The 21,816-nt window shown below is 39.1% G+C and overlaps 1 protein-coding gene across 3 annotated transcripts in view; it reads right to left on the bottom strand.

Moving 5' to 3' along the window:
* EPHX1 (epoxide hydrolase 1) overlaps positions 1–21,152 on the bottom strand; it is a 31,727-nt gene extending 10,575 nt beyond the window's left edge. Inside the window, exons 1-7 of one of the 3 annotated variants that reach the window (XM_087964682.1) lie at positions 18,865–21,152; positions 8,712–8,821; positions 6,844–7,031; positions 5,697–5,877; positions 4,429–4,656; positions 3,692–3,821; positions 617–831 (exon numbers count right to left, since the gene is read on the bottom strand). In XM_087964682.1, the coding sequence (XP_087820808.1) occupies positions 617–831; positions 3,692–3,821; positions 4,429–4,656; positions 5,697–5,877; positions 6,844–7,029 (940 nt within the window). In that variant the 5' untranslated portion in view covers positions 7,030–7,031; positions 8,712–8,821; positions 18,865–21,152. The other 2 variants (XM_087964692.1, XM_026680287.2) reach the window with 2 other exon arrangements.
* Between the last annotated feature and the right edge of the window lie 664 nt (positions 21,153–21,816).

Here is a 21,816-nt window from a genome sequence, read left to right as displayed (position 1 = left end):
GGTCACTAAATGAACTGTTGTAAGTTGAGAACTACCGGTACCTGTACAAGAAGGCAGACATTACAATGAATAGAAATCCTCTATTTGATTAAAAGCACAGTGAATCAGTGCTGCTTCCCATAAGGAAGGGACTGATCATATAGGGCCACACAGGATTTCTGCTTCTGATCAACGCTAACGTTGTGAGCCTTCATCTTCATTCGCATATTTGCCAGAAACATTTAGGACTCCAGGGCTACTACTTCACTACAAGAAAACTAAGTTCGAGTAACAATTTCCTGAAGACTTCTTGCTGCTTAGGAAAACATATAGCAAGCAACACAGTAACATCAAGTCTCCTTTTGAATCAACTTTGACTTTTGGCAAATATACATAAATTATTTTCTGTTTTCTCCGTTGTTTTTTTAACCTCTCAGTCTAAACTACACACCTGGGATTTCACCTCCCTTCTAACTAGCTTTGATCCTGTTTAGTTTTTTTGGTTCAGTCAAGATTGGCTAGATTAGATCCTACCACCTAACTGTATCTAAAGTAACAAAGGTGCATTTCCTGATTGTATAAAGACTTATCTGCAAAAACAAACACATGTAATGCTCAAAGCAAAAGCTTCTCTTACCTACAGTGTCTGGCTTTGTAGCTTGAAGGTGGAGATAGCCAGTCTCCAGAAAAATTCTGTGGAGCACCTTTCTTTTGAAAGGAAAGAGCCGTTGAATATCTTCTGCCTGGAAGCCAAATAGTCCTGGGAAATATTGTCCCAACAGAATGGAGAGTAGCCGCTTGAAGCCGAGAGTGCTCACGTATACTAAATTTATGTGAATGCCTTTCACATGGCTAGAACAATTGTTAGAAAGAAGGCAGGCACTTTAACAATAACATTGTGATTTGTTCAAATTCATATATTTATGTCTTATTACTCAGAGTAAAAATGGCACACTTGCTTCTTTGGGATATTACAGATATAAAATAAATCTTCCACAACTGAAGTTTTGGGGACATACTCGTGTGACTCTCAGACACCCTTCTCTAGACTGGTACCTCCAGATGTGATGAGTTACAATATCTATCAACCCTACATAGCATGTCCATTGTCTAAAGAAGATGGCCCCTGCAATTCAAAAGCTTAAAGTGATGACTTGGAAAGGCTAGTTCAATTTAAGAAATCAGATGTTCAGTTCATTGGCAGGCCATTATTGTTCTTAACAATTATTTTTCCCAGACCATGTCCATTGATAGGTCAATGCCTCTATGGACAACTCTTCCCTTTAATCAAAAATATATCCCAGAGAAAAGAGGCTTTCTAACTCTGCAGGGACCTCTTGAGCTGCCAGCTGTCTTCTAGAGCAGTGGCCCCCAACCTTTTTTGTGCCACGGCCCAGTACCGGCATCACAAAATGATCCGCGGCCCGGTACCGGCATCACAAAATCATCCACGGCCCGGTACCGGCATCAGCATGCATGGCAAGACGAGCCGAGCGACCGGCCAGCCAGCCGTCCCCCGCTTCTCCCCGCCACCTTCAACTCCTCCTTTGTACCTTTGTCGATGGGCTTCGGGACGGCTTGGGACGGTCGCTCGGCTCGCCTTGCCTTGGGTGCTGAAAGAATCCTCACGCCTTAGTTTTGTTCAAGCCGCCCCCCTTCAATGAAACTAAGGCGCAAGGATTCCTTCAGGACCCAAACGCCGCTTTCCAACCGGAAAAGCTCACCGGAAGCACTTTCTCATCAAAACAAGATGGCGGCGCCCAGCAAACCGGCGGCCTGGTAGAAAATGTTCCACGGACCAGTACCGGTCCACGGCCCGGTGGTTGGGGACCCCTGTTCTAGAGTGTTAAGATGGGGGATGAGGTAAGACGCGCCACAGATATTTTGGTTTCTGTTCTCATTATTGGCCACATCCCTTGCAACATCTGACAAATTATGTCCTCGGTGTATTCTTGTCTTTATACAATCACTGACAGTCAAGGTTTTGGAAGTCAGCATTAACAAAGTGCACTGAGCACCTTGTTAAAGGATATTAAAAATACAATGCCATTAGACATTCTCCATGGTCATAAAGGAAGAGAAGACAATAAAGGAGCTAATATTTCTTTGGTTCTTTTTTAACATACAGATAATCCTTGACTTAAGACCAGTCACAGCATTGAATTGTGGTTGTTTTGAAAATGGCAGCCCAGGAATGGAGAGGCCTCCTCTGTTTCCCTAACATGAGCTCTGGAAAAATCCACAGTGGTTTTCAGAGTTCTGGAACTTCTTGGAGGCTCACTTTAAGGAAGCAGAGTAAGTCCCTTCATTCCTGGGATACATGGCATGATCCCAGAAGCAGCTGCTACTTTTGGAGTGCCCACAATTCAATGAAGCTGCTATGAAAATGGCAGCCACTTTTGGGATTGCACCATGTGCCCGAGGAACAGAGTGACTTGCTCTCCTTTCCTAACCCAGCCTCCAGAGATCTTGAAAAGGTAAGTGCACAATCGGTGATGCAGGGTGAGGAGGAAGGTGCAGTGCCCCCAGCGGTGGGATCCTACCTGTTCCACTACCGGTTTGGTGATTGCGCATGTGCGCACCTAACGCGCATGTGCAAGTTTCCATACACCAGCTGAGGCCTGAAGCATCAATCAGCTGAGAGGATAAAGAAGAGAAAAGCACAGGGGTGAGTGGGAGGGCCGATCCTGTGCTTTTCTCTTTTTTCTCCTCTTTTCGATCTCTCAGCTGATCATTGGAGGCTTTTTTAGCTACCGGTTCAGCTGAACCGGTAGCAATTTTTGACTGGGCCAAACTGGTAGCATACCACACAGAGCCCCCCATGGGATGGGAAGAAGGCCCAAGGCCTGTGGGGACCCCAAGTGATGAGAAGCAGAGCACGGGCTATCTCAGGGAGTATGGGAGGTCTTTGAGGCAGAATCTGCATTAGGCCTCCCAGGAACTTCCCCAGAGTTCCTAGGGCTTAATGACCTGCTTGTTTAACAACCACATTGAGAAGAGCAAGGAAGGCGGGGTCATAAGTTGAGGTAATCATGTGGGTGCTTCACTTAATGACCCTCATGACTTTTGACTATAATAGTCAGGCTCCATTATGGTCAACAGTTGAGGACAAGCTTACAATGAATTGGGAGGGTTAGCTTTTTTTATTCTGAATTACCTTCGGGAGGCAGAAAATTAATTGCTTGTGAATGCGGCCTCTGAATATAACTGTTTATAGTGCAGCATGAGTATAGTACTGCAACATCAAATACCATTTAGATGGAAATAACTTAAATATAATATAAATATATACTAAAATATACTATAAGAAATAACATATTAAGAATAATTTTAAGAACAGCTATTAATGAGAAAAGAAAAGAGGAGAGAACTTTCCATAAACTTATTCAGTAAGATACAAAGTGTAATTTGTGAAAGATTCCAATAATTAATCCAGTGCTACTTCTGTAGTAATAATCCAAGAAATGTGGCATTTTACATTTCATGATCCAAAATTTGATCTGGTAAGACCTTTTTTTTCATACTCGTTTTTAACAAGAAAAATAAATTGAAATGTCTTGTTGACTAATAATCTTGCCAGCAGGGCTCTGTAAAATGAATTTGTCTATAGTAGAATGATACAGTCTAAAGCAGAATAAAAAGACACTCTGTGTTTATGCACTGCTTAGATAAATCTGATTTGAATGTAACTGTTAGGAAGACAAAATCTCACCACGGAGCAATCTGAGCCAGGTTTGTGCATATCACAGACCCATAGTCCCCTCCCTGAACGTAGAATTTTTGAAAGCCCAATTTGAGCATTAACTTATAGAAGACACGGGCAGCACACATAGGATTAAAGCCTAGGAAAAAACAAGGAAAAAACAAGTAAGATATTTTTTTTCTAAATTCAAATATAAGCAGTCCTTTCTTCTTTCATTCATATTTAAGATTGTTAACATTTGTCCTAGCAAATATTTTACCAAAATTATGAGATCACAATTACCAATACAGTATTTCAAATCACACTACAAGGCTGACTAGAATACAGGTAGTCCTTGACTTGAAGTTACATCACTGAAAAAAGTGACTTAGGACTGTTTTTCATGTTTACAACCATTACAGCATCCCCATAGTCACATGATCAAAATTCAGATGCTTGGCAAGTGACTCGTGACAATTGCAGTGTCGCAGGGTCATGCGACCACCGTTTGTGACCTTCTGACAAGAAAAGTCAATGGAGAAATCTAGATTCACTTAACAACTGTGTTATTAATAATTTAATTTAACAAGTCCAGTGATTCACTGAACTGTGGCAAGAAAGGTCGTAAAATGAGGCAAAACTCACTTAACAAATGTGTCACTTAGTAACAAAAATTTTGGGCTCAATTGTGGTCATAAGTTGAAGACTATCTGTACCTCGGACCTTTCATTTTTACCTTCCCCCTCCTCCCCCACAGAACCAGATACCTTTTTTGTGAGGAGCCTCTGAGAAGCCAAAGCCGGGGATGGAAGGACAAATCATCTCAAAAACATGGTCACCATTCAGGCCATGGTTTGCAGGGTCAGTCAAAAGAGGGATAATTTTGTACAGTTCATACACTGAGCCAGGCCACCCATGGATCATCAATAAAGGTTTAGCAGACTGCCCTTCAGACAAGTGCAGGGGTTTTATATGAAGAAAATGGACATCAATTCCTACAGGAGGAAAACATAAGACACAAAATCTTCAGAAAATAGCTAAATAGGTAGGTCAACATAATATAATTTTATGAGAGGCAATAGAGAGCTGGGTTGTGCCCTGTGGATTTCAAATTAGTATCTGTATTCTCAAAAAAGGAAAATCGCTGCAGCCTGAAGCAATGGCCTCTCACTCTCAAAGGTTGCTGGAGAGCAAAAAGATGGTTTGAGTTGCTTTGGCCTTATTTTTAAAAGTAATCCAAATTTTCCGACTCCAGCAAAAAGGGGGAGTTGGGGATATCCCTCTGAGTTGATGTTCAAAAACATTAAAATAAACATATCTCCCTTATATATGTTTATTGGGGATGTTCTGAAGAAGAGATTTGATCTGAACTTATGTGCAGGAAAAGAGCCATGTGGTTGGAAGTATCCCTTTGTGCAAGAGAAACAACACAGAAACTGCCTGATTAGCATGGCGATGACTAGGCAGAAATACCTCCCCCACCACCATCTTAAACCAAGTTCAATTTAGTTCCCCCACCATCCAAAAAGGGATCATGTAAGAGTTGCCAGGAAGCTCAGAGAAAGAGTTCTCAACCCTCCCAATCTGCAAAGAGACAAATTGATTGGCTCCATTCACCACATACATCCAGGCCATTGTTTCAGATAGCCAGTTGGCCGCACTTAGTTCCATGATGAGCATAAACAACATTCACAGGTGACTACGTCCTTTTTCAAGGACGTGTCGATATCCATGGCTATCCCGGTTACTCCATCTTGTTCTCTCCATGTCCTTGGCACAGAAAAAGGAAAGATAACAAAGAAGGGAATGTTGACAATTGAGAGAACAAGAGGAAGTATTGGGAAAAAGTATGAAATATAATAAAGTTTTGTGTTAAGACTCTATCTAACTGTTGTGTTCACTCATAACTAAAAGGAAGTACCAGAGTGCATTGACTGGCAAACAGGGTATGGCAAACTTCAGGCATGGATGCTAAGAAAACAAATGGCTTAAAATACTCAGATCAGATATACTATAGTAATTATTAGTGGCAAACCTTCAATCTTTGTTTTGAATTGTGGGAATTGATTGAGAATTTCCACTTGTTTCTTCCAGTTGAATTCATTTCTCCAATAAGAGACAATTTTTTTAAGGTAAGTTGCATTAAACCCATAATGAAAATAACTGTCCTCCAATGGGTCTGCAAATCTAGCTTTGTCAAGTCTTTGATGTAGATCCTAGAACACCAACAAAGTATGTACAGGAAAAATAAAATAAAATAAAAAAGCACACTTGGATATCATGTAATGTCCTGTTAATGATTGCAATAAAGTTAAGTAAATATATCAGGTAAGCTATATATAAAACATGGAAAAGGAATACAGTGAAGTACAACAGAGATATTATGGTTGGGGAATTATTTTTTTCTAATGGTATATTAAATGCTTTATACAATGTGTCTGAGAATGAAAAGAGCATCATGAAATCTGTTGATTAACATATGCCATGTGGCAAGTAATATTTTTAGAAATGAAAATCATTCCTTCTTTTGGCTCAGAAGGAATGTCTTCTATAAAGAGTTACGGTGGGGGCATTGCCTCCTTCATTGATGCCTCTCCACTGCATGCTTCCTTTAACATTTCTTTCTCTTCCCATTCAGCAGAGCCTATGCGGTCTCCCATTTTCTATAGATTAAGAGCCATGGTGGCACAGCAGTTAAAATGCAGTATTGCAGGCTAATTTTGCTGACTGCCAGTTGCCAGCAGTTTGGCAGTTCAATTCTTACTGGCTCAAGGTTGACTCAGCCTTCCATCATTCCAAGGTCGGTAAAATGAGGACCCAGATTGTAAAATGAGGACCCAGATATGCTGACTCTGTAAATTGCTTAGAGAGGGCTGTATAGCACTGTGAAGCGGTATATAAGTCCAAATGCTATTGCTATTAAACAGAGTCTTGCATAGTATCATCTTTTTTTCTACGAGGACAGCAACTTTCTATGTTTCTTATATCAGTTATTCAAATTAAAGTCAAAAGGTAACAGTGAGGTTAATCTGAAATACTTTACAAGTACTTTAATGTTTTGCCTGCAATTCTAACAAGAATTTGAGTAGAAGTGCTATTATTGCATTATCTCTCAGAAAGCATGGGCAGATCTGTACAACTAGCCCAGCATGTTCTGCTGTACTTCAATATGAGTTTCTCACCTGGATCTCCTCCTCTGAGGTGACCACTTTAAAAGGACGTATCACTGTATCTTCTTCAGAGTCAGGCTTCTCTCCTGCAGCCCACCATCCATCTCCTATAGGTAGAACTTTCTCCTTTGTCTTAGTTAGGAACAAGTAGATAATGGTCCCCAAAACAGCAGCCATTATCAGTTCAAGCAACATCATGACTACAAAGTCATAATCAGAAACAGTGGATTAAAAAACATTTTCATCAGAGAAAAGACTAATTTCCCCCCTGCCACCCCAAAAGGAGCAAATAACCTTTTTCCACTTTTAAGAACAAGGTTTATATAATTTTAATCTGAGCATGATGTTCAGTAATATTACAGGATTATTTGAAATGGGATTGAAACATATCCTATATGCAAGGAACAATCTACTAAGATTTTGGAGTATACTTTCAATTATCCACTGTCTATTAGTACATTATTTATTTATTTTATTTATATCCCACCTTTATTATTTTTATAAACAACTCAAAGAAGCAAATGTATCTAATATTCCTCCCTCCTCCTATTTCTCCCATAACAACAATAGCCCTGTGAGATGAATTGGACTGAGAGACAGTGACTAGCCCAAGGTCACCCAGCTGGCTTTCATGACTAAAGCAGGATTAGAAGTCATGGTCTCCTAGCTTCTAGTACGGTGCCTTAACAACTAGACCAAACTGACTCTCGCCTCATATACATACATGTATAGTACATGCCATGTAGCCATTTGAATTGCTGGTAAGGGCTAAGTAGGAGCACTCATAATTAACTAGGAATTATTTGTTTACCACAGTCTTTACCAATTTAATCTCATGTATATTGTGAATGATGAGATTTAATATTAATATTAACACAGATAACTCAGAATTCCTCAAGCAAGAACAAGCCCTTTTTTGTAATTTCAGCACTATAGAATTTGTGCTGAAAACCTAATAACGCTTAAAGTACCAGTCTTGTGAATCAAGGAATCGTACAGATATTTGTATGAAAAAAATAATATTGTAATAATACGATTAAAATATTGCAAATAAAATATTAAAATGAAATGAAAGAATCATATTTACCCTAGTGTTTAATTAAAATATGACATTGCACTTTTCTGTCATTGTTTGCCATTGTTTCTGGTCTTTTGGGTGTTTCATAAATAAATAAATTTCATAAATGAATGAATAAGACATAAAAGCTATTTTGCTCTCATGTAAGATGCTGCATATTATCAGTTGCTTTATTATTGTAACTTTATTTCTGTTAGATGTTTCAAAATTATGAATAAAAACAAGTTGTAAATATAACAAATGAAATACAGAAAACAAATCCAAAAAAGGACTAAAATGAAATATACAAGTTATTGTCTAGCAGAAATCACATAACTAGAAATCACATAATCCACACCACACAGACTCTTGATAGAGGAATTCACAGGCCTAACCCATTTGCCTTCTGGGCAATATCTGTAATAATCACCACAGCATTTATATTATGTACAGGCCAAGGGAGAAACCATGACAAGAGTATGGCCAACAACACAAAGAGTAACCAGAGAAGGTTTATTCCATTTTTGGTACGTTAAAACAGAGCACAGACTGCCTTAAGACCTGTACTGATTACTGTTCAATGGGCACACAAAAACATAAATGTCTTTGTTCACAGATATTTGGAACAAACTGCAATGATGAAAAAAATGATAAAAATGCAGTTTGGCAAGACACTTTAATAGAGATGCCAGGAGATGAACACTTCAGGTGCTTGTACTGTAATTTAGAACAGTGTGGGAAATAAACAGGGAGGATTAGAAATGGAAAACAAATTTGATGCAATAGCAATCACCAAAACTTGATGTGATTATATGATACTTACATTTGGTTCTCAGCACTGGAAAGCTATTACCATTCAGAAGAACCAGGAGAAAGAATGTTGTTATCCTCTTTCAGGATACTTTTTTAAAAAAAATTGCAGGCTACTTCCCTCTAAAATAAGGAAAAGCAATACATAATTTGCAAAAACATCTCACTTATTAGGAATTTATCCTATCACATCCAGTAGATTCTGCCTGGCTTTCCCAATATAACTACAGTATTTCCTAGCCTTAATAACAGGTTGGAAATCTGAAGTACTTGTAGTTTGCTGTCTTTTCCTCTTGCAAATCAATAATCTTCTTCTTGTATGATTTAAATATTAGAACTGTGAAATGCTTCAAAGTTGAGTTCTGAAAAGCTATTTCAGAGCCTACGATAGTCTTGTCTCTACCCCTCAATATGATTGTGGTGCTCCTCAACAAAATATCCATCACATTGTATCCGAATGTTCATCAAGAACTTACACCGACCCAATATCTCATTTTTTCAACATAGACCACCCTGTCCTTGAATGGCTGGGTGGACTGGACATTAACATTTGAACCAGTTTAAGTCCCTATTTTCCCATATGCTAAATAAAAATAAAGAGCCTACAAGAATGTGAATGCAGTATCTGTTGGCCACTCATTAAAGCAGCCAGGTGATCCTGGAAACAGATGTGATTACTTTAATGAGTGGTCAACAGATACTGCATTCATACTCTCATACACTCTAAGGAAGCAATTGAAAGATTTTTAAAATACTATTGGATATATGAAATCTATTGTTAATAAAATGAATCCCAGCAACATTCAACTTTATTTCAATGCACATCAAAGAGAACATTGGAACATTGAGGTTGTGTAAAAACATTACATAATTGCCTTTAATATATGCACAAAGAATGGGTTTCCCTAACATTAATTGTTCTGAGATTTTTAAAATATAAGCAAAGTGAGGATTATATTTTAAAGAATTTTGTATTTAAACAATCACCACTATCTTAGGAATTATGAATTATTACTATTTCAAATCTCAAATAAATATTCTTCAGGGAATGCATTATTCAAAAAGTTTTTTTTGCCTACAGGCTCTCTTGAGTTAGTCTTACCAGAATTTTTTTCACAGAATAAACAAGGTGGTTTGATTTTGCACTGTTGGTAAATATGATGATCTCAAAAAAAATGAAAAACACAATACTGCATTTTTTTACTGTTTTAAAGAATACCAACTTTTTGTTTTTACTCTTTTTTTTGCACTCATGGTCAAAATATGACCATCTTGCACTTTAGACAGCTTAGGAAAAGTCAGTGCTAGCAAATTTGAGAACTCAAGCTGAAATGTTAATTAAACAAGAACTTCAACTTGCTTTTGCTGTGCACTGCAGGAAATGTAATAGAGATCCTCACACAACAGATTTGGTTCCAGATTAGAGCAACTATTATGAATAATTCAGTACATCAATAAAAAAGGTAATTCCATTTTCCACATGGAAACCACCAAGTGTAGGCCTTTTTCCCACTTCTCTTCCAGAGAAATCTGGACTGCCCTTCCCTGTTTTTTTTGGGAATTGGACTGACCCAAGGAGCTCTATGTAATTTTTTCTGCCCAGTTGCTGTTTTTTTTCCAATAAATGTGATGCCATGGAGTCTTCCACCTGGATGCAAAAGGTAAAGTTTGTTGAGTGTCTGCAGATTCTCAGCCATCCAGATCATAGTTGTCCCAAAAGTGCTTTTTCTTTGTTTTTTCCTTGAAGATATTTTACATCTCATCCAAGAAGCTTCTTCAGTTCTGACTGAATGGTGGAGAATGGAAGGCTTTATATTCCTTGCAGTCATCTAGTCATTAGCACTCTCTTTGAGAGTTGCTGAGGCCACTTGAAGGTTCATCTGTGCTCTGAGGGTCATCTGAATACTGCAAATGGATATGGAATCTTCTTGGAATTGATGAAAGGACTGTGTTGTAAACAGAAGATAAGTGATATCGTGTTCCTTCCCCTCTGTTGAGACAGAGCTGTTCAATTTTTACGTAGATGGCCTCTTTGGCCCCTCTTTCATTCTAGAGGTCCTCTCTGTCCAGAATGTGAACTTTGCTGTTTTCAAGTGACATTCGTTTTTCAAATGCAGATAGATGGACTGCAGAATCTTGTCCTGATGGATTTCTTCTCCTATGTTATGCCATGTGTTCATGAAGTGGTTGTTTTGTTTCTCCAAGGTCTGCACGTCTCACTGCACATATCACATTGGTTAGTTTGTGTCTGTGTGTTTTATCCTTCAGGTGGACAAACTACTGCCTTAGTATTTTGGGGTGGTTTAAAGTGGGCATGTATGTTATGTTAGGTGCTTGCTTATCCAATGGTGTTGTGGATCATTTTCTTAAAACCTAACCCTGAAAACTTTATTAACTTTGATCATGGCATAACGTCCTCCTGAACTGTTCCATTCCCATTTTTTTTAAAATGCTTCATTTTTTTAATCCCACAGGAAATGATCCCTTCTGTTCCCATCTCAATCCAAATAAAATCCCTTCTTTTTACATGTCTCTACAGTTAAACGCTGTTTTCTTGACCTCTTTTCTTTCTCCTTCTCAAACATATCAAATTTGCCATTTTCAGCTCTGACTTTTCTTTTCTCAAAATATTATCTTCCTTCTTTTTGCTCTCAGGTCTCAACATTCTGGTTATTAGAAGGCTGCCTGTCAATAGGAACTTCAGAAGCCTAACCAGCATTTCTCCTTGAGGAATTAAGAGTCTCTCTTAGGCCCCTTTCCTGGGTTGGATCTTATCTACAGCATTTTATTTGATGGATTGATTCCTCCCCACTTTTTAAAATGCTGCTATTCAAGACATTCGTCCAATGTCTTCCCAAGAAAGGAGAGAAAAATGACTGATGGAAAAAAGAAACTGAGTTCTACCTGGAAGTGGAAGGTAGAAAATGGAAAACCAAAATTATTATTTTCTTTTTAATGTCTTCTTGTTTTTTTATTTATCAAAATGACCTTATGTAAGCTAGCACTGCACATACCATAGTAATCACATAAACGAACAATATATTCAGAAAACCAGAGAACAAAATAAGCTGAAGGTCAGACCTACCCAATGGGCTCTTTGACTTGTTTTCCTCTTCCTAGGACAACACATGCAAGATTGAAACTCTTTTTAAAGCCTCCTTGCTACATGTCATGGGAAGCAATGCTGGGAAATTTCAACACTCTTAGGAACCTGACCAACTACGTGTTTGATGTTGTTATGCAATATCATGTGCTAATTGTTACAGCAAAATAATGAGAAGAATTAACAGTGGCATGTAGGAGCCTGTTCACTGAAATAACATGTTCTGAGCTTTTTAAAAGCTAGCCTTTTTTGCTTGAATTGCTCGAGGATTTAATCAACCAAAAAATAAAAATAAAAAAGGAAGGAAGGAAGGAAGGAAGGAAGGAAGGAAGGAAGGAAGGAAGGAAGGAAGGAAATTTAAAACTCATGGATTTGGATGAAATTAGCTAAAGTTTCCATTTAATAGAATTAACAAATCCAGATTAGTTTTGCCCATTGATTTAAATGGGATTTCAACACTAGTAATTTAGCTGATGCAATCCATTACAAAGACCAGTTATTTTGCTCTTCGTCCAGAGTGAAGTATATAGTTATTCCATAATCTGTCCTCACTGAAGTGGATTAGATTGAGAAGAGATGGTAAAGACTAACTTCTTCCATTCCATACACAGCACTGTTCTTTGAACCAAGGACTTTTTGATCTTGGGTAAAAATGCCTGCATTTAATAGCTCATGAATTTTTTTTTGTTATACTCCTTTATCTGCCACTCTTTGCTATAGAAGTATGAAATACACTGCTCAAAAAAATAAAGGGAACACAAAAATAAGACATCCTAGATCTGAATGAATGAAATATTCTTATTAAATACGTTGTTCATTACATAGTTGAATGTGCTGACAACAAAATAACACAAAAATTATCAATGGAAATCAAATTTAGCAACTCATGGAGGTCTGGATTTGGAGTTACACTAAAAATTAAAGTGGAAAAAAAACATTATAGGCTGATCCAACTTTGATGTAATGTCCTTAAAACAAGTCAAAATGAGGCTCAGTAGTGTGTGTGGCCTCCACGTGCCTGTATGACCTCCCTACAATGCCTAGGCATGCTCCTGATGAGGTGGCGGATGGTCTCCTGAGAGATCTCCTCCCACACCTGGACTAAAGCATCCCCCAACTCCTGGACAGTCTATGGTGCAACGTGGCATTGGTGGATGGAGCGAGACATGATGTCCCAGATGTGCTCAATTGGATAAAGGTCTGAGGAACAGGCGGGCCAGTCCACAGCATCAATGCCTTCATCTTGCAGGAACTGCTGACACTCCAGCCACATGAGGTCTAGCATTGTCTTGCATTAGGAGGAACCCAGGGCCAACCGCACTAGCATATGGTCTCACAAAAGGTCTGAGGATCTCACCTCGGTACCTAATGGCAGTCAGGCTACCTCTGGCGGGCACATGGAGGGCTGTGCGGCCCCCTAAAGAAATGCCACCCCATACCATTACTGACCCACTGCCAAACTGGTCATGCTGGAGGATGTTGCAGGCAGCAGAACATTCTCCACGGCATCTCCAGACCCTGTCACATCTGTCACATGTGCTCAGTGTGAACCTGCTTTCATCTGTGAAGAGCACAGGGCGCCAGTGGCGAATGTGCCAATCTTGGTGTTCTCTGGAAAATGCCAAACATCTTGCACGGTGTTGGGCTGTAAGCACAACCCCCATCTGTGGATGTCAGGCCCTCATACCACCCTCATGGAGTCTGTTTCTGACCATTTGAGCAGCCACATGCACATTTGTGGCCCGCTGGAGGTCATTTTGCAGGGCTCTGGAAGTGCTCCTCCTGTCCCTCCTTGCACAAAGGCGGAGGTAGCGGTCCTGATGCTGGGTCGTTGCCCTCCTACAGCCTCCTCCACGTCTCCTGATGTACTAGCCTGTCTCCTGGTAGCGCCTCCATGCTCTGGACACTACTCTGACAGACACAGCAAACCTTCTTGCCACAGCTCGCACTGATGTGCCATCCTGGATGAGCTGCACTACCTGAGCCACTTGTGTGGGTTGTAGACTCCGTCTCATGCTACCACTAGAGTGACAGCACCGCCAGCATTCAAAAGTGACCAAACCATCAGCCAGAAAGCATAGGAACTGAGAAGTGGTCTGTGGTCACCACCTACAGAACCACTCCTTTATTGGGGATGTCTTGCTAACTGCCTCTGCTTTCCACCTGTTGTCTATTCCATTTGCACAACAGCATGTGAAATTGATTGTCAATCAGTGTTGCTACCTAAGTGGACAGTTTGATTTCACAGAAGTGTGATTGACTTGGAGTTACATTGTGTTGTTTCAGTGTTCCCTTTATTTTTTTGAGCAGCGTATATTCCTTCATGCCTAGCCTTTGCCAGTAAGATCTTGTTTTGTTTCCTTTGCTGGTTTCTCTTGTTAACATAGTTTGATCCTACTCTGTTCAGTTTTGAGAGAGTTGTTATGTTTATAGACAGAATAGTGAGGATTTTTCATTCGTTTTTTTCCAGCATTCTATTAAGTAGAAAAGAATACCAAGTCACACGGGTAAAACATGCAAGCCATGGCTTCTGGAATTCTTTCCAGCACCTTTACCACTAGCCTTAGAAAATACCTATATTTTTCTACTTTGAATCAGCGGCCTCTATGTGTGTGTGCAAAAAATAGCAAGGTTGCAGTCACAGTACATGATCAAAGTTCCTTCTGTATGTATAACACTGATACATGTAAACAGATACAGTAACCATTGGACAACAACAGATTGTGTTAGGAATTCTTTTCAATATTCAAGTGGGAAAAAAAACTGAGGAGAAAAGGCATGATATTAAGAGTGAACACATCCTAAAACGCTCCTCTAAAAATTATTGCACACTTCCTTCCACACCTAGTGGAATAATTCCCCTTATAGGTATGTTTGGCTCCAAACTTGCTTTCTGTGAGCCCAAATCTTCAGTGAAAATTCAGCCTGTTCATTTCGTTATTTTAGTTTCGTGGACACCTATGATGTTTTTTGTTGACTTGGATATGGAGCGTATATGGTTATTTTAATTTTGCATACTTAAAAATGTTGCTTGCTTTTTCTTTATTACATTCCACTCAGATTCCCTTATAAATGGGATGTGCTAGAAATATTGTAAAAGAAATTGAGAGTAATATTTCTGGTTAAGAAATTTTTAATCACAAGAAATACATCCCCTGCAGCAAAAAAAAAAAATGTATATACAAGTGTTGCAATCTATTCCACAAATCAAGTCAATCTATAAATTGATTGAAAACCTTATCATGCTATCAGAGCAAATACTCTATTATGCCTGCATCCAAATGTTATTATCATAATTACAGTAATTTAGGAGTAAACAGCAGATAGAGGAGATGTTGAAGATCTGTCTCTCTGTTAATAGTAATATTCAGATTAAATTTTAACTGGAGTTCTACAGAAGAAAAACAAGACAAAATGTAACACAATAATCTCAAGCGATACTGAGGAAGTATATATTATAAAGCTTTCTCAATTAGGCTACACAATTATTAAACCCTGAACCTTATTATCCACAAGTTAATAAAGCATATTGAGAAAGAAAAGAATGCAAGTAATAAAAGAAGATGTCAATTTTTAAAAGTATTGATTTATGTGCTATGGCCTGTAAAGAGACTCACATGCAAGTTGGTTTCTGTTAATCTGTATTCAAAGAAATGGAAGCGATGGTAACAGAAAACCTTCCCCACCTGACATTCGCAGGGATCTGAGTACAATAATCATTATCTGCAATGACTATGGAGATTCTTGGTCATCCAGGTCATGGTTGTTTCAAAGGTGCTTTTTCAAACTGGATTTTCTTCATTTTTTTTCCTTGAAGACGTTTTGCTTCTCATCCAAGAAGCTACTTTAGAACTGTAGAAGCTTCTTGCATGAGAAGCAAAACATCTTCAAGGAAAAAACAAAGAATGTCCAGTTGCTTTTTGAAAAAGCACCTTTGGGATAATCTGCAAGGGCAGCCAAAAGTTTGTGATACTGAGATTTATGATCCAATCCATTCAGATACAGGTTGGTTGAGCAAAGTTGTGTCAGTGGAAATACATAAGCAAACAATAAATATTCTAGCAGTTCTGAAATTGAAGAGCTGAAGAAAACACTGGAAACCACACTATATTAAAACAAGAGGTTTAAGAAGAAACCAAATGTAAACAGAAAAAATAACAAATTGCTCAAGGAACCCAGAACAAGAAGAGAACAAATTCTTTCTTTTTAAACACCTATACATACATGCACACATTCACACAGACACAAACCTGTACCAGTTTCCTTCTCCTTTTTGCAAATTAATACCAAGAGACAAGTTACAATCACTAATTTAGATATTCTATATATCTTCTTTTTAAGTCCTGGGTAGTACCCTTGTTATCTGTTTCTTGAGGAATGTTTCCTCAGTATGGTTTGTCTTTGGATTCAGTACCTTCGTTTTTGAAATGTCAGGGATATTCAAGGAATGTCTTCTCAGTTGAAAGTTTAGGCTGAGGTATCAATGAAATCAAGTGGATCTTCTACTGTCTGTGCTCACAATACAACAGGGTGTGATCACTGTGTTGCAACTGGTTAGTGATTATATCCAAGATAAAAATTCACAGCATTCAAGTTTTCTTTGTTCTTTAAAACAATGGCCAAACTGTATATACTGTACAAGCTGTATTTATTTATTCAAAGTATGACACAGATGTTCATTAAAATTTCAAGGCAGTTTACAAGATTAGATTTTTAGCTGAATAAGTATTCAGATCCAGTTTAGTCTAGTGATTAATGTACCCGGCTAGAAATCAGGGGACAATGAGTTCTAGTCCTGCCTTGGGCATGAAAGCCAGCTGGGTGACTTTGGGCCAGTCATTTTTCTCAGCCCAACTCACCCCAAAGGGTGGTTGTTGTGGGAAAAATAGGAACAAATAGGAGTTTTAGGTATGTTTATCACCTTGAATTATTTATAAAAATAATAAAGATAGGATAATCTTTTCAAAATTGCATTTTATATCTTGATAATTATTGAATTATTTTAATATTTGTATTGTGAAAGATGAGTAGCCAGTATTGCATATAATATAAATCATTTTTGCAACATGATAAATTATTCAATAACATATACAAGATCCCAAATAACAGCCAAAAAATGATTTCAAATATTTCCTTTCACTTTGTCTAAATGTCTTAGTGTTACAAAGGACTGTTGTCAGTTTCTATGGAAACTGAACACCTGCATCTTATTCCAGAGACAACTTGATTTAAATAATCAAAACCTGAGAACAGATCGGACTGGATTACAACTTTCATCAGACAGACATCATTATTTTCTGGGAACTGCTAAGCCTCTGTTGCCACCTGGACTCACACACTTTGATGATCCTTCTTGTTGTTGCTGCCTGATCTGTGCCCTCTCTGAACAACTAAAGCAGTAAGTGCACACTCCCCATTTCATTTTCCAAGCAACCTTACAAGGCAAATTAGGTTGAAAAGTAATGATCACAATTCCTCAGTGAGTTCCATGGCCTATGAATCCCTCAGTCTTAAACTGACACTCTTAACTCCTATCCCACACAAGTCATCTTCAGACAGTACATTCAGAAATTCATGGAGAAGAACAGCTAGGTTGCCATCAGTTGAGTCCAAGAACAAAAAAGTACAAAAGCTCAGTCTAAAAGTCTGAGTGAAGTAAAAATACACAAAAACAAAAGTGCAAAAATTGAGATGCCATCAGCGCCTTAGCAGGTTCCAGAAAATACAGATGTCTAATGAAGATTGTGGTCCAGACTGATCCATTCCATTTTCTGTTCTTAAGTTTCGATTATCTGAATGAAGTTGTCTTTGGAATAGGATGCTGTCATCCAAGTGTAGTTATATCAAGAAACATGGAAACATGGAAGTAAACTCAGAACTCATTTTCTTATTTGAGTCCAAGTAAGAAAAAAGAAAAAGTTTTGCCAGCTGAAATCATGCGGTTATAAGCAGGGGTCTCTTTTTGAAGTTTTTTCTGTTGTGGAATTGCTGTTTTTTTTGGTGTGTGTGTCAAGAATACATTTTAAAAATTGGCAGTATTTCACAGGCTATGAAGGCTACATTTTAATTCTCCTTTCGATCCATGGGGAAAGAGGAACATTCTTGCACATCCTTTCCATTCCAGATTTCTCCCTCCAACTTTTTTTTCTTATGGCTCCTCAAATAGGAGGAGGATTTCTCAACACCACTGAATTTGGGGGTGGCAGGGTTAAAACAGAACACGCAAAAGTAACAGCCTTAATAGGAACTGTAGTGACCCAATTAATAAAATAGAGGTTCGGGTTGATAGGTTTAGTTGACATTGGCTACTTACCTATTTCCAACTTGAGATCTTCAACTGACAATTTAAAGCTTTTTAAAATTGCCACTGGAACCCACATCTTTTTTGTTTGCTTTTTAAAAAGCATTCATCTCAGCACCTTGACATTTCTTAAGCAAATCTTAAATCTCAATGATCGTACAGGAGACTGTGACTTTTCAACCCCAAAGTTCTGCTGTCGTTGCTTTACAAATTGCATACAATACAGTACTTGCTTGCACAAGCTGTGGGGCTCAAGAGCATAGACTTAAATACAAAGTCGTGTAAATCCAGAAACACGTATCGGGAGGAAAAGAACAATCTTTTCAGACCGGATCATGACACGGCTCAGATACCTACGCCACGCTTCGTTTTCTCCCAATTATAATACTGCGTTAGGAAACGCTCGCTAGCGGGAATTGGGCTATCCCACCCATGTGTGCCCAAGTTTTTCCCCCAGGCCCCCTTGCCTGAGTAAGGTAGGAAGCTCATTTCCACGATCGAAAAAGATTCCCCTGCGGCTGCTTAAGCTGTCGGCGAGCGGTGTGAATGTTGTCAGTGAGGAGGGAATCAGCACAGAAGAGAGAGAATGCACAATACATGGAAGACTTAAATTTTCACTACAAACTGAGAGCTCTGTAAAAACTCGCTTTCACGTCGGTCCCCCATCCTTCCAAAAACAGGTCGGAACCCTCCCATCCAGCACCTCCAACCCACGCCCGTCGCGGTCAAGGCGGGGAACGGAAGCTTAAAATCTAAAGAAACCTGGGAAATGTAGTTCTTCAGAAACTCCTGCTTCGATCCGCGTTAGAGGGCTGCCCAGGTCTTCCACTTGTACTCTCCTAATCTCCCCGAGGTTGAAGGCTTTTGGCCTGAAGCTCCCTATATTATTGCGCAGTACTGTCTGAACGAGTGCCCAGTTCGCACCTGTACATGAAGCAGAAAACTAGTACCATAAATTAGTACCATTGTATCTTTCACCCGCAGGCAGCCAAATATCTTGGGGACGTTTTGATGAAAAGGTGGGAAAAAAGGATAAAAAAACAAGGACTGGGAAGAGGCAAAACAAGAGATCTAACATCGATCTTGCGTTTGCTTTATTAAATCTTATAAATCCTCATTCAGCATTGGGCCTCAAGTCATAACTTTGAAGGTATAAGAAAAGGTAAAGAAGGACATTTACATGTTTCCAATATTCCAAACTTGGCTTATAAATGACATTGGAAAACAATGAATATACTTTATATTATGCAAGATGGGGGGAGGGGGGGGGGCAAAAAGACCTGAATGGGAGATGTGTTCCAGAAGTGTGTCTTAGAATTAAACTTCAGTAAGGAAGGAAATTAGATATATTAGCATTCTCATAAACCTATTTCTACAGCAGTGTCTGCTTTTTTGAATAGCTGGCAGATTTTCAAAATTGTATTTTGTTAGCAGAAGTAATCACGAAATGAATATTGATATATTCATCAACAAAATAAACTGACTTCATGGTGGTCTGGGGTATTCAGAAGACAACTCTCATCAGGTTTCTTCAAATTTGCTGCTTCTTTCTAGTGTAGGAAGTTAGCACCCACCCTTCTCCTAGAAAAATGAAATATACTGGGAAATATTAAAAAGGCAGAATATTTCCCCTAAAGAGAGTAGAAACTCATAAGCAGAAACTCAGCCCCCCCCCCCTTTGCTAATGGGCCATTAAAGCCTAGGCCAGAGTACATAATAAAGGCCTCTACCCATCTCATCACCTGGCCTGGGAAGATTGTATCAGCCAGCACTCAGGTGAAGCCGTTTGGTCCAGACAAAGCCTACAAAGTTAGCTAAGACCCCCACCCCTGGGAGCCTGACAGCCAATGGGATACATTTCTTGCACAGGAACAGGAAACACTAAGGTGGGGCCCAACAGAGGGTATATAAGGGTCTCTCAGCATCTTGGCCTTCCCTTTTTACCTTGAAGCATGTGGTCCTAGTCTAGTAAAGAGAAGGACCAGGGGAGACATGATAGAGGTCTTCCAATATTTGAGAGGCTGCCACAGGGAGGAGGTGGTCAAGCTATTTTCTAAAGCGCCTGTAGGCCAGACAAGGAATAACAGATGGAAACTGAACAAGGAGAGATTTAACCTGGAAATAAGGAGAAACTTTCTGACAGAACAATCAACCAATGGAACAGGTTGCCCTTGGAAGTTGTGGGAGCGCCATCACTTGAGACTTTCAAGAAGAGATTGGACTGCCATTTGTCAGAAATGGTGTAGGGTCTCCCGCTTGGGCGGGGGGTTGGACTAGATGACCTACAAGGTCCCTTCCAACTCTGATTATCTGTTAAATCCTTTTCACTTTGGAGCTCCAAGCCATGTGGTCCTGTCCACCATTAAACCATCTTTCCAAACCGCCTCTGTTTCTAGTGTCTTTTTCCCCACTTGGAACTGAACCCAGAATGATAATTCTTCTAACACTAGATACATTGAATTTCAGCAAAAGTGCTTAAGTTTTGGTACCAAAATCCATAAAAAGGATCGAGGCTTGTCTATAGAATGTGTGTGCATGTGGAAACCAATCCTGGAAATTCCCAGCTAGAAAGTAATTTTTCTTCTTGAGGGGAATAGTCTAGAGCCGTTTCTCAACCTTAGCAACTTTAAGACAAGTAAACTTCAACTCCCAGAATTCCCCAGTCAGCATTGGGAGTTGAAATCCACTTGTCTTAAAGTTGAGGAACATTGCTCTCCAGAACGCTCCAGGATTTTTTAAGCATGCTGAGCGGGCACAGAATGCCGACTGACAGGCAAGGGAGGAAATAAAGGTGAATGGAGTGTCCTGGGAGTGTCCATGGGTGATACAGAATAGAAGCATTACATCTTGCAGGTTCTACTTATTGGAAATTTTTTAAATTAGTGCAGTATCTAAACACTAAAACAAACTAGTTAAGAAATACTTTTGATCACTGTGAAGCTATGAATTTTTTTCTCCCAAACGGAAAAGGTAATTGAAACTAGTATCTTGCTGCTCATTTTCCAATTTGAATTTAGTCTCTAAAGGGCAGTTTATAAGTTCAAGTATGAAGAGTGTGTTAGGTATAACATTGATACCAAATATGGTTTGGGTGAATAAATATATAAAACTTAGATATCATGGTTTAAGTGCTTATCACTTTAAGCACAATGTTGCAGGCAATTAGCCGATTAAGGGTGCGGTTAGAAGTTACAATATAAGGAAGCATTAGAAGCTGGAAAGCTTACTGTGACTGTGACTTACTGTGACTAACTGTGAATACTGATTGTACTGTGCCTGTGACTGAGATGATCCTGTCTGCTACTGTTTGCTGATTTACTGCGGAATTCAACTGTTCTACTGTTTGAGCGTCTTGCTGAATATCCAGCGTTTGTTTCTCTGGATAGAGGCACCGGAGGAGGAGAAGATATCTTTATCGGCTGATAAAGATATTGTAAGGACTCTTAACTTGGACTGTAATAGTGAGTCTTACTGGATGGAAATATAGTGAATGACAAATGGACTGAATGACAATGCTTTAAACTCTAAATGGATTAAAAACTATTTAAACTACAAACAGTGTTTGTGTTCAGTGTGTGTATACTCTGGGGCCCTTCCACTCTCGTTTGGCTGCCTGGCTTGACTACTGCTGCAATACTCTGCTAGGGGTTAATCCCCAAACACTAACATTGGTTATGGGCCCAGCAGCATAGTCTAACTAACCAGGATATAGCA

Source organism: Notechis scutatus, chromosome 1, assembly GCF_049901735.1.
Source record: "Notechis scutatus isolate UNSWTSFEM ecotype Mainland chromosome 1, rNotScu1.2, whole genome shotgun sequence".
Classification (NCBI taxonomy): Eukaryota; Metazoa; Chordata; class Lepidosauria; order Squamata; family Elapidae; genus Notechis; species Notechis scutatus.
The sequence above is the reverse complement of the archived record's forward strand: the minus strand, read 5'-3'. Positions and strand labels throughout refer to the sequence as shown.